The following is a 12,498-nucleotide window of genomic DNA, read 5'->3' as shown; positions in this document are numbered from 1 at the left end:
AACGTCCATGTTTAGATTTTTCCTGTAAAACATTTCTCACATAGTCTGTGGGACAGCAGTTAGCAGTGATGAGTCCATGCTTTCACTCTAATCTACTATCACACAGTGCATGCCATAGATGTGCGACTAGCTACAAACTGCAGGGATGGTTAGAAACCTCTACCTGTCCTCTGAGCGAAAACGATTTTACATTCTCACTGCTTCCACGCCACAAGAGTTCAAAAACAGAACAGCAGATTGAAATGCAAAACTCTGCAGTGAAACCATATTTGGGTGAAAGCTTGTTTGGCTTGTTTTCTGTTGCTGAGCACCTTATTTCTTTTTTTTGTTTTGTTAGGGTAGCTCTTGCCATCAAAGACTTAATAGGCTGTCTGATAACCATCTTCCATTGAAAAGCTAAAATATACGACTGCACACAGCCATGGATGCGCACTAAAACTTTGTGCTCTTGTGCTCACACACAAGCTTTCACATCCACACAACAGGCCACAGGAAGCAGGTGTTTTCACATGCCTGGAGGGAGGAATAGAGGAAGAGGGGGGAGAAGGTAAGCAAGCACAGAAAGAAGTGGGGGGGAAGAAAACTTGATGTGAACAGAGGAGAAAACAGAGATGGACGTGATGGAGGAAGGGATGACGAGCGCTGAGGTCATGAAGAAAGGCAGGCGGATCGAGACGGGGGGGGGGGGGGGTGAAGAAGAAGAACTACAAGGAGCAAGGAGATTGCATAATACGTGGATGTGATGGAGGGTTTTCTCTGATGCCGCATGTGGCGTAGCTGGGAGTCAGGGAGGTCAAAGGCAGAAAGTTAAGCTAAATAATGTACACAAGAAGTGGCAGCTGCCAGAAAAATACACTCCATCTTTCACAGAGGCCTGCAGGATACATTCTAACTAGGAGAACACTGTACAGACAGTTAGCTTCTGTCTCATTATTTTAATGCAGGATAAAGTGACCAGGGCCGGAGCTATTTCTTTATTCAGACTCCAAACACTCAGCAGAGTAAGTTAGTTATAGTAATTCAAATCAGAGAGACTGTCTCTAAATGTGCACAGAGAGAGTAAAGAATCACAGATAACATAGGGGTTTCAAAGAGCTGACCATCAATATTAACTGAATACATCCAGGGTTAGCTCTTTTAATAAATTGTTAAATATAATAAATATATTTTACACATATTCCTTATGAATATGCGTCATATTGAAAGTTAGCTACTTTTTATTTATTGACATTTGTATTTTCTAACCTATTTCTGTATAGGCGATTCAAATTACAGCTTTCTCTGCTAAACCTGGCATCATTACAAGTCTCTCTCACAAACTTAGTTTAATTGGTTTTATATATTATACAGGACAATGCAGTGCACCTTCAAGGTGCTACAGTAGCACTAGCAGTGGATAGTGATGGCTGTGGGTAAAATCAGCCAGGGAAGACTTGTACACATGGAACTACAACTGGTGCTGGATAACAAGCCCTAAGTCCTTTAGGTCTGAAACGGTCTCATAGGTGAAATGACTGCATGTTGTGATATTGCTGAAATCATCCACCAGTATTTCTCCATTGTCCCACACTGTCAACAACATATCACAGTTTGAGAGATAGAACGGTGGAGTGTTTTTCAAGAAAGCATGAACGCAAATCAGTACTTGCACAGGCATGCATGCTCTGACAAAATACAGAGTGTAATGCGGAGCTACTGTAAAACAGGATACACCAGTGACTCAGAGAATTAATACGCAGGCACTGTTCTTCCAGTCCCAGGGAACGTGCAGCCATCTGAAAAGTGGAAATGGGTTTTGTAGACAGTGAAGGCAACGCTCTCCTCAGTTATATAAGAGAAAGGCCCTTAGCCTCTCTGCCTCACTCGCTGACACGCAGAAACACACACCCATACATGTAAGCACAGTCACATGGGCATTTATGCGCCATTAACAACAACATGCACACACCTGACAGGCAGAAAATCATTCTTAAGAAGAAACAGCCTGGGGAGGCTCTAACACAACCATCTACTCGGGTTTAGTCAGTGGCACTGCTATTTATCAGATTCTACAGCGTCCTACAAAACAGCATTAGCTGGTGGCTGCGGTAAGTTACAGCACCTTGACTGAGGAACAATGCTGAATGAACACTGATAAAGGATTCTAGGTCGCCACTGGCTCTGAGTGCAAACTGTACAAACGTGCAGTTATTTTGAGGTGGAGCTATTCCCATGGTTTCTCTCTCGGGACTCTAAAAGAAAGCCCAGGGTGAAACAAACGCTACACATTCATAGTGTGGTTGACAGAAATATCACTAGCTGGTGCTGTTCATTCCACACCAAATAATGAAGTTGTCAATGCAATGACTCATACATCCTGACAGATGAATACTGAATACATCAGAAGAGCATGTGAAGTGTGTGTGTGCATCAGAGGGTTGCAAAGAGGGTGTATCACATGGGGGCCAAAGACCCAGGATGCAAATACAAACGAAATCTGCGAGTGTGTCCGATTAAATTAGTGAACAGAAATTTTGTGCACTGTTACTCCCCGCGTGTGTTTAAGTGTGTGCATAAGGACGTTGTCCTTTTTTATCATTGCTCCATTTCTTGCCCAGCTAACCACTGCCTGCTGAGTCATGCGTTCATAATAAATAGATAGCATTGCATAATATGATTATGTCCAGACAGACCTAGGTTCGCCCAAACTTAATCATAGAAGATTTCTGTTGAAACTCTTAATCTGCATGAAGCTGTTAATAAGACAGTCCCCTTCACTGACAAGCTGACAGCAGAGCTTCAGGCACAGCATTAGTAACACACAGGAAACTGTCCTCTCATCTGCATAGGAATTAAAGACGCCTATTGCCAGAGTTTGTCAGAGGAGAGGAAAGGAGAGGAGAGGAGAAGAGAGGCGAGACGAGGAGAGGAGGTTGACTGGGGGAGAAATCCATTTAAATGAAAGGGAGAAGAGAGGCGTCAGCATTAGCAGTTAATCCACTGCAGTGAGAATGCTTTCTCTGTGCCTGCGGCCTCCGGCCTCTACCAGTCATCCAAACAGGAAGACTATAATATACACTACGCTGTATCACAAACAAGAGCTTTTTAACAATGAAGACCTGGAGAGATCCATCCATCAATCATCTATATACTATCAGGTTAAGTCACCATGCGCCCCTTTGCTTTTTAAGGAGTCATATGAAATTTTGTTAAACAGTAACTATAATGACAATAAAGCTATCGTTACTGATTTTATTTGGATCCCAGCGTTTGAGCCTGCTCCAAATAAACTTTTCTCACCACTCAACCGCACACATAAGACACTGCCAGTGTTATGTGTCCATGTTCCCTACCCCAGGGGAGGACCACGACAAAGGGAGCATCTCTCTTCTTTTCTCTCCCACCCCTTTTTCTCTGCCTCTCTCTCTCTCACCCACACACTTTCTCTATTTAGCTCACGCTTAAAAAGGCTGCCTAAAGATAGAAGCAAGAAGATGAACTGGAGCCAGTGAGTGTCATGGCAACAGTGCACAGTGTTTCACAAACACTATTTAGATCAGCAGGAGAAAAAAGTTATAATCAAAGCCTATAAATGCAGTAGTGTCACTTCTTCAAAGGCACAGCTTACAAAATTTCAATGGGAAGACATGCCAGGACCGAAAGCCCGGGGATCATAATTCAGCAGCTGAGCAGACAGCATTACTGCTATGAGAAGAGACTCCTTAATGTAATTCATATATTGTAGTCAGTCCTCATTGACTGCTTGTAAATAACTGGAAATTTGAGACTGATGTGGAAAATGCAACTTGTAGCAATATACCTTTGCAACTAAAAGCATTGAATTATGTGATTTCTGAGTAAAATAAAAAAATACTTTTCTGATACTACAAATAAATAATATTCGTTGAAGTTTCCATATTTACCCCAAAGCAGGCTGGTAAGCTGACTTTTAAACATGTAGCTCCATTCTGATATAATGTAAGAAAAATCTTTAAAACAAAGAGACTGTCACAGTGTGGTCTAACCGGTTTTACACCGCAGGAAATGCAGATTCTACATTCAAATTTTCGCCCTCTAAAGCAATGAAAAGGCTTAAGAGCTGTCTCATCCAAACTGTGATGTTAAAGAACTGAAGGATACATCTGATCTGAAAAGAAGCCTTTTTTTTATTTTGAGCTTTTTAAAAACACAAACATAATTCACTCACTACACTTGTCGAAATAATGATGACAAAAGACTGTTTCTGGGGAAAAAATATCTTTTACGAGTTTATATCGAGTCCTTTAGAGACCTAGAAAAACTGAACACACATGGAACAAAGACTTGGAACCTGAAATCTCAGCGGAGGATTGGAAATTAGCTACTCAGATGCGCTTCAGATTAAAGCACTTTAATTATTACAATAAATGAATGATGCACAGAGGTGAAAGGAACAGTGAGTTTGGGAGTGCAGAGAGATTAAAACATTCTGGAAAAAGTAATGTGAGCAAATTATTAAAAGTTTCATTAGACCCAAAGTCATTTCTACTTGGATTGTACCCACAAAAGCACAGTTATATTAAAAAAGGAACAAACATCAGTGAACCTAATTTTTTCCTTTTTTGTGTCAAAAAGCTAAAAGCATAATTTTAGTGGTAGAAAAAACCCTAAAATGTTGCTCAAAGTTAGACAAATCATGGCAAGTTTGGGGGTAGAAAGAATAACATAAAGAAGACAACCAGACAACGTATGAAAAGGTTTGCAGACCCTTTTTGGGCACTGTTTGCTATATTGGGTCACGTGTATCAAAAAGAGGAGTGGTTTCCTGACACTTTATTTTTAGTCTTAATATTTTTCAAAACAAAAAACAGTGTTTGTCTTGTGCATTATAGTTCTGTAAGTAGAGCTGCTGGACCCAGCACTAGAAATGTGTGCCACTACCCTGTCAGGATGTATCAGAAGACTCTGTATCTCCTTTCACTAGAATCCTCTAGAGGCCACTTCCACTTCAAAGCATCGATTCCGAAATGCCTGGTTTCACCTCCCGAGCAGCGTTATTCCAGCATACTCTACAGCCAATTTTACACAACTGACACTCTAGACAGTTTTAAGAGAATCCAGCATGCAAAGAGTATTATTTAGAATTTACTGCTATTTCTCTATCTGCTGTGAAAATTAACAATTTGGTCTGAGTGAATTGCACTCGACACATTAAACAACACATCTGAAATGTTGGGTGTGCAACTCAGGATGAGTAATGGCCAAAGAGTACTGCGTGACATTAATCCACGTGGCCACCATCTTCACGGATCAGTCCCTTCATTATCTGATGAAACACTGAGCAACGCCTTGTAAACTCCAATATTAACGGTATCAGAGAGAAGCTATCAGTCATCATACCGTCCACTGTGTGCAGTGTTTTTTTTTTTAAATAAATCTGTCCAAAGGCCTGAAAAGTCTAAAAGGAAATAAAAGAAATAAAATTACGCAATGCCATTATTTGCAAGCGTGTGTATATTATACTCACTATGTTGACCTGTAGCGGTTCTGACCCAGGTCTTAACAGCCTCCTCCTCCTGCAGCTACCAGAACCTCCAGACCGCAGGCGCACTGAAGATGAGGACTGCCCCATGTCTGCTGGATAGAGACAAGAAGACATGCAGAACTGAGCATACATCAATTAACAATCTGCATATTTAAACGAATAAAAATATGGAACAATACCTGACTGTGGCAGGAGCAGGGCCAATGCAGTGAGAGTGCTGGGGGGGAGAGGCAGGGAGCGACACCGCTGGAGAGACGCCCTGTGTGGGGGCTCTAACGGTGACACACCCGGGGGGCGAGACAAGGCCTGGAGAACACTGACTAGTCAGGACACCTCAAATATTCCATACACGGTTACTCAGATGCACGCACACACACACAAGGCTGAATGCACACTCTCTCCTGCCCTTCACATTACTGCCTTGTCCCCCTTTTTTTTTCTTTTTTTGTGCAGAGAATTAAAGTATTTCACATCCAGCAAGTCTATTCTGGTGCATTGGTCAGTGTGCATGCCCTGCAGCAAACCATGAGAGACTATACATCATGCCAACCAGGCAGTCTCTCAGGTTAAAATGAACTGACTCTGAGTTAGGGCAATGAGAGGTAGAGCTTATGGAAGCGATGAGGCAGAAAATTGGCCACAGAAAAAGAATGAGAGTGAAGGAGAGAGAAAGGGGAACCACAAGGGAGGACAGAAGAAAGTAAAAAGAAAGAAAGAGAGAGAGAAAGGCAGAAAGGGAGTATGAGAGCTAGGGATAAAAGCTGCATCCAAAAATGCAGGCAGAGGCTGAGCATTGTTGCAGCTAAACAGTGAGTGGTATATAAATACTGGGTTAGTACTGGGATGCCCTTCATAGTCTGTGGTGTGTCTTTGATTCATTATGGGCTTGTGCTATATTTGTCAGTGAGTTGGTGGAGACTACTAGTGAGACTTGGCCTACCTATTTTCCCTTTTTCAGTGTAAAAATGAGATATATTTATGTGTAATAGACACACCTACATAGACTTTATATAGCTGCATGTGTTGGTATATATATGGGACTACTTGTCGTGTCTATGTTCATATTTATATGTTTGCTTTTAGTGAGTTTAACATCTTACTCTGTGATGCAGTTCCGTGGACTGCGTCTCCCTAGTAACACTGGTTTCTATGACAGAGCAAGGCCTGGCGCGGGAAGTCATCCCTCTCTGCCCCAGAGAGTGTTGCACTGTGGTAGCAGGCCTGCGTCTCCTTCGGGAAAGTGAGCCGACCTCACTGTAATGGCTGTCGAGATCTCGGTCCGGGTTGGGTCTCCAAAGGTCCAGGACAGCTGATGCCGGGCGAGGACGAGGGCGCAAGCGCTTCTGAGGTACAGAGGTCTTCTCTGTGCTCGAGTGGGGCAAGGCCGGGCCAGGCTGTCTTACACTGCAGCCTGTCTGGCTGGCAATCTGCTCACACAGCTGCGATTGGCACAGATACTCAGCAGTTTGGCCCAGATAAAGGTGCAACAATACATTTCTTGTGTAGGGAATTGAGAAAAATGTCTCTGCAGGGTCAACAAAATATACCTCAAATTTTTTATATTTTAAAAGTTTCTACCCAGTAGCTTAATTGCAGTGGATCAGTAGGTAACTGAATGACAAGACTGTTGGCAAATCAAGGGAAACATCAGCACAACAGACATGTGGATTTCATTTTTAAATAATTTGTGATTACTGAGAAGGATTTTCTTGTCACACGCCATCACGTCCCCTAAACAGGGCTTTGCAGTGTAAATGTGACAAATTATTTTGGCACAACTTTGAGCTGTAACGCTCTTTTTAGCAAAGCTCGGTGTACACAGCTTCACAGTTTTTGCTGTCCATGTGCAATGCTCTTGCCAAACTTGTGTTAATTCAATAACTTATCTTGATGACAGGCCAAAACACATTTGTGCTGCTGTCAGGTTTGTATCACCTTGACAGCAGGTGATACAAACCTGATAGCAGCAAAAACTTTGTAACTACCAGCCTCTCACGTTCAAAATCATGAGTGCACGGCTGAATTAAATAGATCAATTTCACTTAATGAGGTACCACAATACTTGAAGCAAGGCTTTAAGTATTATGGTACTTGTATTAGTAGGGAAACAAGTTCCCCCAAAGCCAGTGGGTTGCAGTTAAGTCAGTGTGTGAATACATAATCAGTGTTTGCAGTTTCTCTTCTACTGCTGATCTGTGTACACATTTGGCACAAACAGTTCTGCAAAAAAATGAAGTTGTGTTTTATTCCATTTTCATGCCACAGCTACTTGGCTTGTGAACCTTAATTAGGCTGACATTTATCACCCTACAGATTTCAGCTAGCTCTTTTAAGGCTTACTTGTTTAGTTTTTCACTGACTTCAAAAAGCAGAACTCTCAACACACGCAGGTTTACTAAGCCCTTTAAAAAGATTTGGGTTAAATAAGTGAAATTCTGCCCTTCTTAAGGCTCAAAACATTTTACATCTTGTAATACTGTTAAACATGAATTATTTTTATCTGCTAATTCCTCCTTCTGCCCCTATTATCTTTTCCATTTAAGAGTGGTATCAGCGTAGAACCCTGCTAATTTACAGTGGGACCAAACATTAGCACCCGTCCCAAAACACATGCTCCCAAAGCCCTTGCCTTTGCATAATAAGCCCCTATGAAAGTGTGCTGAGTACTGAGATGTCATATCTGATTTTGTCATTAGGAGCTGGGGCCAACATGTCCTGACTCGTTGCTGTGACTAGAAGGGAGATGACTAATTCTGCCACTGGAGTGAGAAGGGAAGGGTGCTGTCATGATGCGCGGATGTCACAGAACTCTGGGCTGCCGCAGTCCCACACACACACGCCTGGCTCTGTGGGAAACGTGGGGTTTTGTTGCAGGCTACAAAAGGCCGACTAAGCAAGAAAAGGCCAAATTCCTCCACTATGATGTTGTGCACCTTTACAGTTACTATTTCCTCTTTTCTCCAACAGATGGGGCAAAAGGACAACTGCAAAGCAGGTGCCCAAATCATGTCATAGTCTAGCTCTTTGAATGATTTTTGTTTTTTCCTGACACGTATGCTACCTGCATGCAACCAAATCACCCCTGGTCCCTTTTAGCTTCTATGTTTGTTGTTTTTTCAGAAGCAAAAGAATGACCATGATTAAAGCAGTTACATAAATGATATTTCCAGCATTTATGAAGTAATGACATGACGCATGCTTCTGGCAGTGTTAATATTGTGAATAAAAGCCTGCAATGGAATGTAGTTATGGCATAAAAACGTGACCCTTTACACATGAAAATGCCTTTGTCTAAAAAATAACAGAAAACCAAAGGTGGTTTAACAACACAAAGTATACACTTGTTTACTGAATGCATTCATTTGAATTCGGTGGCTCATTAGCTATTTAAAGTTACCTACCTTAAATATTTCCTCTGTGGAATCTGATGCTGGTACGCTATTGGTTGTGCTCTCTTTATCACCTTGTTGTGATTGGACATTCACTTCCTGTATCTGGTGGGAGTCAAGCGGAGCATCTTGGGAATCCTGCTCATTTCCTGTCTGTCCCGCTACATTTTCCTCTTGACAGAGAGAATCTGATTGGTCCCTTTCAACTTCTGCTTCACTTTCAGCCTCCGTGTTTAAGCCTAAATGAGGGACATGATTTTCTACTATGGCCTTGGACCGGAGGTTTGTCTCTCTGTCAGCAGGTTTGTCTGTAACTTCAAAACTCTGAAGGCCATTGACAGCCTGAGGTCCTGAGCAGGGCCTAAAGGCTTTAAGGACCACTGGAGGTGATCGTCCACCTGTCACAGGTGCTGGAGTGTCACCATTAAAGCTATTGGAGTGTAAGAATTTACTAGTCACTGGTGATGAAGGGGTAGGCTGGGATGTTGGAAGTCCTTCATTGTGAAGTGTCAGAGACACACTGTGAACATTGTCCACTGCGCGCTGTGGGGCCCGTGGGGAGCTCATCGGAGTCTTCTCCCCCTCCGGAGGAGAGAAGGAGCGTGATGTTGTTCGCCATCGTCTAGCTGTCTCTGCAAAGTTGTTGAAAAATTTGAAGAGACCACCAAAGTGCCCCTTGGTGTCCGACTGTTTTGGGGGAGGTGGCTGAAAGTCTCTGACACTCTCAAAGTCCACAGAGCCATAGTCTGAGTCTATTGTTTTGTCCAGTGAGGGAAGCTCAGAGTCAAAGCTCCTCTCTGAATACACAGGATTGGTCTTCCCCAAAAGGGAAATCCTCCTCAGGTAACTCCACACATCTTTGTGCCTCCTTCCTCCACTCCGGTGGGTCCTCGGGCTATCTCTAGTGCTTAGTTCTTCACAAGCTGCAGCAGTTTTGTTGCAGTTGGCTGAATTGTTGTGGCTTCTTTTAGTATAAGAAACTTTTTCAAATGGTTTGCAGCCATTCTGAGTCACAGCCTCGCCCGTTATAGTGGATTGATGGCCATCCATAGAAGTTGAGAGGTCAATGTCTTCAAACAAACAGTCAAACTGTGCTGTATAGCCAGCATATGAATGCCTCTGGCCACGCTGTCTAAGCGTGCCACCACTGGGCTGCTGAGGTGTGCCAATATCGCGGCAGAAAGACTCCTCATCCACCAAAGAGCTGGTAAACTTTGCAGTGGACAATTTCCCTGCCTTCCCTCTGAATACAGCCGGGGATTTAAGCTTCTTGAAGGATCGAACTTTGTCAGCGAATGAGAGTTTCGGGATGGAAGCCTCCCCAGGCAAAATCATGGAGTGGGGTCTCCTCTCCAGCTCTGAGACAGCTCGCTTTCGGTTCAGGATCCTCCAGATGCCCCCTGTGGCACGAGGCCTCCTGTTGACCTCCTGTCTGTCCTTGACAGGGGTCTGAGAAGAGGCAGCCTGGGTCTCTCCCTGCCCCTCTGCAGGCCCTGTTCCAGTCTCCTGAATATAAACACTGCTGGTCTCATTCTCCACATCCAGAGAAACATTAAACACTCGGTTGACAAACCCATTAGGGTTGTTGCTCTCAAGGGCAGGGTTGCCTGTCTGCTCCATCCTCTCTCATTCTACGGTGTCAGCTATCAGTTCCAATGGACATCATGTTTCAGGCCCTTCCCTTTCTCAATCACCTAGAGGAACAAAACCACATTTTTATTCAGGAGTTTGACATTAAACTGACTGCCTTGTCATTTTATATCATCCTTACTCCAATGTAACTCGCTCAGAATGCCTGCCTGTAGATGGGCACCACAAATTTGGGAAATATCAGCGGAGGATATTAAATAAACTGAATTTTATTCGCAGGTCAAACATTCAAGAATAACCAATACAATGAGCTTAAATACTGAAACGCCATGACACTATTCAAAGTCTTATTCTGTGATTGCGAGAGGCAGACGTCTGTGCAACAAGTCAACACCCAGCTCCCCACTTTCCCAGTATTTTGCCCATATTATTCAAAGTAATTATTTACGACACAGTTGCCATCCACCATTTAAACCGAGAGGATGTGTTGTCATGGAAACACCCACTACAGAGATGTGTGGTTATTTCAGGACCGCTCCAGCTGTGACATCATCAGAGCTCAGATAAGCTCCCTCTGAGGAAGAAGATGCTCGGTGACACAGCGAACCCACCACATGCTAATAGCACCCCCTTCTACTGTAATCCCTTTAAATGTATGGAAGCATTTTGTGTAATTGGAGGCCCCCCAGCACAAATCTTTGTTGTTCCCTCAGATCACAACGAAAGATGCGTTTCAATTAAGCTGGCCTCTCAGCACAATTTTACAATTCAATTTACTGATAAGCCTTTCAGAGGGCTATTTAAATAAACAGTAGCTGCGCAAAAAGTTTTAAAAAAAAATAATTAGAAAAAGAAGAAATGACAGTTTTACAAGCGCTGTCTAATTACACACATGAGCTAGTATTTATTTTAGCATTTAAACAGAAAAGTTCATGTACTTTTTTTAAATGGCTTTAAAAGACTGTTATTCTCTGATAGCAGCATTATGAGTTTTGCTCAGTGTTATACACCCTGCTTGGTAGTTATACTGTAATGAGATATACACTAAGTTTCACTAAGTTTTGGCTTTCAGTATTTATCGTGTCACAAAAGTTTTAAGGGCACCAGCAGCTCGCTCTACCCCGCTGTCAGTGAACGACAGACGGCTGCCGCACTGGGCGTTTAAGTCATTTTAAAAAAAATGGCGTCAATAAAATTAACGTTTGCCTAACGCTAGGCTGAAGTGTAAAACGGTCTTTTAAGTTTTTAACCACCTCAAAAGTGTTTTAAAAAGTGAAAACAAGGAGTCGAAATAGCGCAAAAGTCAGCCGATGTGGGCTTCGCTGTGAAATTCACGAACTTCATAAACTTGCTTGTCAAGTAACACCCGCGAAAAACGAACTGTCTTTTTCTCCCTTACAAGTCCTCCTGAAGAGAAGTTAGCTGTTGGAGCTCACAACTTACCTGAAAGCAGAAAGCTTCCCCCCTCCGTGTCAAACAGGCATCGTCGCTGCTGTCGTCAAAGTCAATAACAGCAGTCGCTATTAACGTCAGCCAGACTTATCCGCCGTCCTCTGCGGGCTTAACTTCTATCCATGAGTTAAGTCGTGGACTGCAGCGACTCCTTTGCCGATCACGTGTGTTTTGGGGCTTTTTTGTTGCCTGTGAAGTCCGTCCGCTATCCTCAAGACTCCGAGAACGAGTTGGACAAACCGGTGAACTCTTGCCCTGTAAGCTTCTACAGACGCCGACACTCTGATTTGTGATAAAGCTCTCACGCAGACAGAGAAACACACACCAACACCCCCTACACACACACACACACACACACACCTAGACACACATGCCTGCACACCAGCAGAGCAGCTGTAATTATTTGAGTTAAACAGGCTCATAACAACGCGTTTAGAGCTAAATTATGCTGGAAACATTTCATTTTATAAATAATATTTATCACATTTTTAATCCCATTTTAAGTCTTCAGTTCATTAAAAACCCCTCATCTGTTTTCCACTCGCTTTTTAAGCACATATTTAT

The 12,498-nt window shown here is 42.9% G+C and overlaps 1 protein-coding gene across 2 annotated transcripts in view; it reads right to left on the bottom strand.

Annotated features, from left to right (window-relative positions):
• arhgef9a (Cdc42 guanine nucleotide exchange factor (GEF) 9a) overlaps nt 1–12,204 on the bottom strand; it is a 48,563-nt gene extending 36,359 nt beyond the window's left edge. For both annotated transcript variants that reach the window (XM_085474355.1, XM_085474360.1), the window contains exons 1-5: nt 11,926–12,204; nt 8,905–10,586; nt 6,604–6,942; nt 5,683–5,809; nt 5,486–5,595 (exon numbers count right to left, since the gene is read on the bottom strand). In XM_085474355.1, coding sequence (XP_085330481.1) covers nt 5,486–5,595; nt 5,683–5,809; nt 6,604–6,942; nt 8,905–10,512 — 2,184 coding nt within the window. In that variant the 5' untranslated portion in view covers nt 10,513–10,586; nt 11,926–12,204. The remainder of the gene's footprint in view (nt 1–5,485; nt 5,596–5,682; nt 5,810–6,603; nt 6,943–8,904; nt 10,587–11,925) is intronic.
• Between the last annotated feature and the right edge of the window lie 294 nt (nt 12,205–12,498).

Source organism: Copadichromis virginalis, linkage group LG2 (genome assembly GCF_057382275.1).
Source record: "Copadichromis virginalis isolate Kocher_CV1m ecotype Utaka linkage group LG2, C_Virginalis_male_GT1.1, whole genome shotgun sequence".
Taxonomy (NCBI): domain Eukaryota; kingdom Metazoa; phylum Chordata; class Actinopteri; order Cichliformes; family Cichlidae; genus Copadichromis; species Copadichromis virginalis.
The sequence above is the reverse complement of the archived record's forward strand: the minus strand, read 5'-3'. Positions and strand labels throughout refer to the sequence as shown.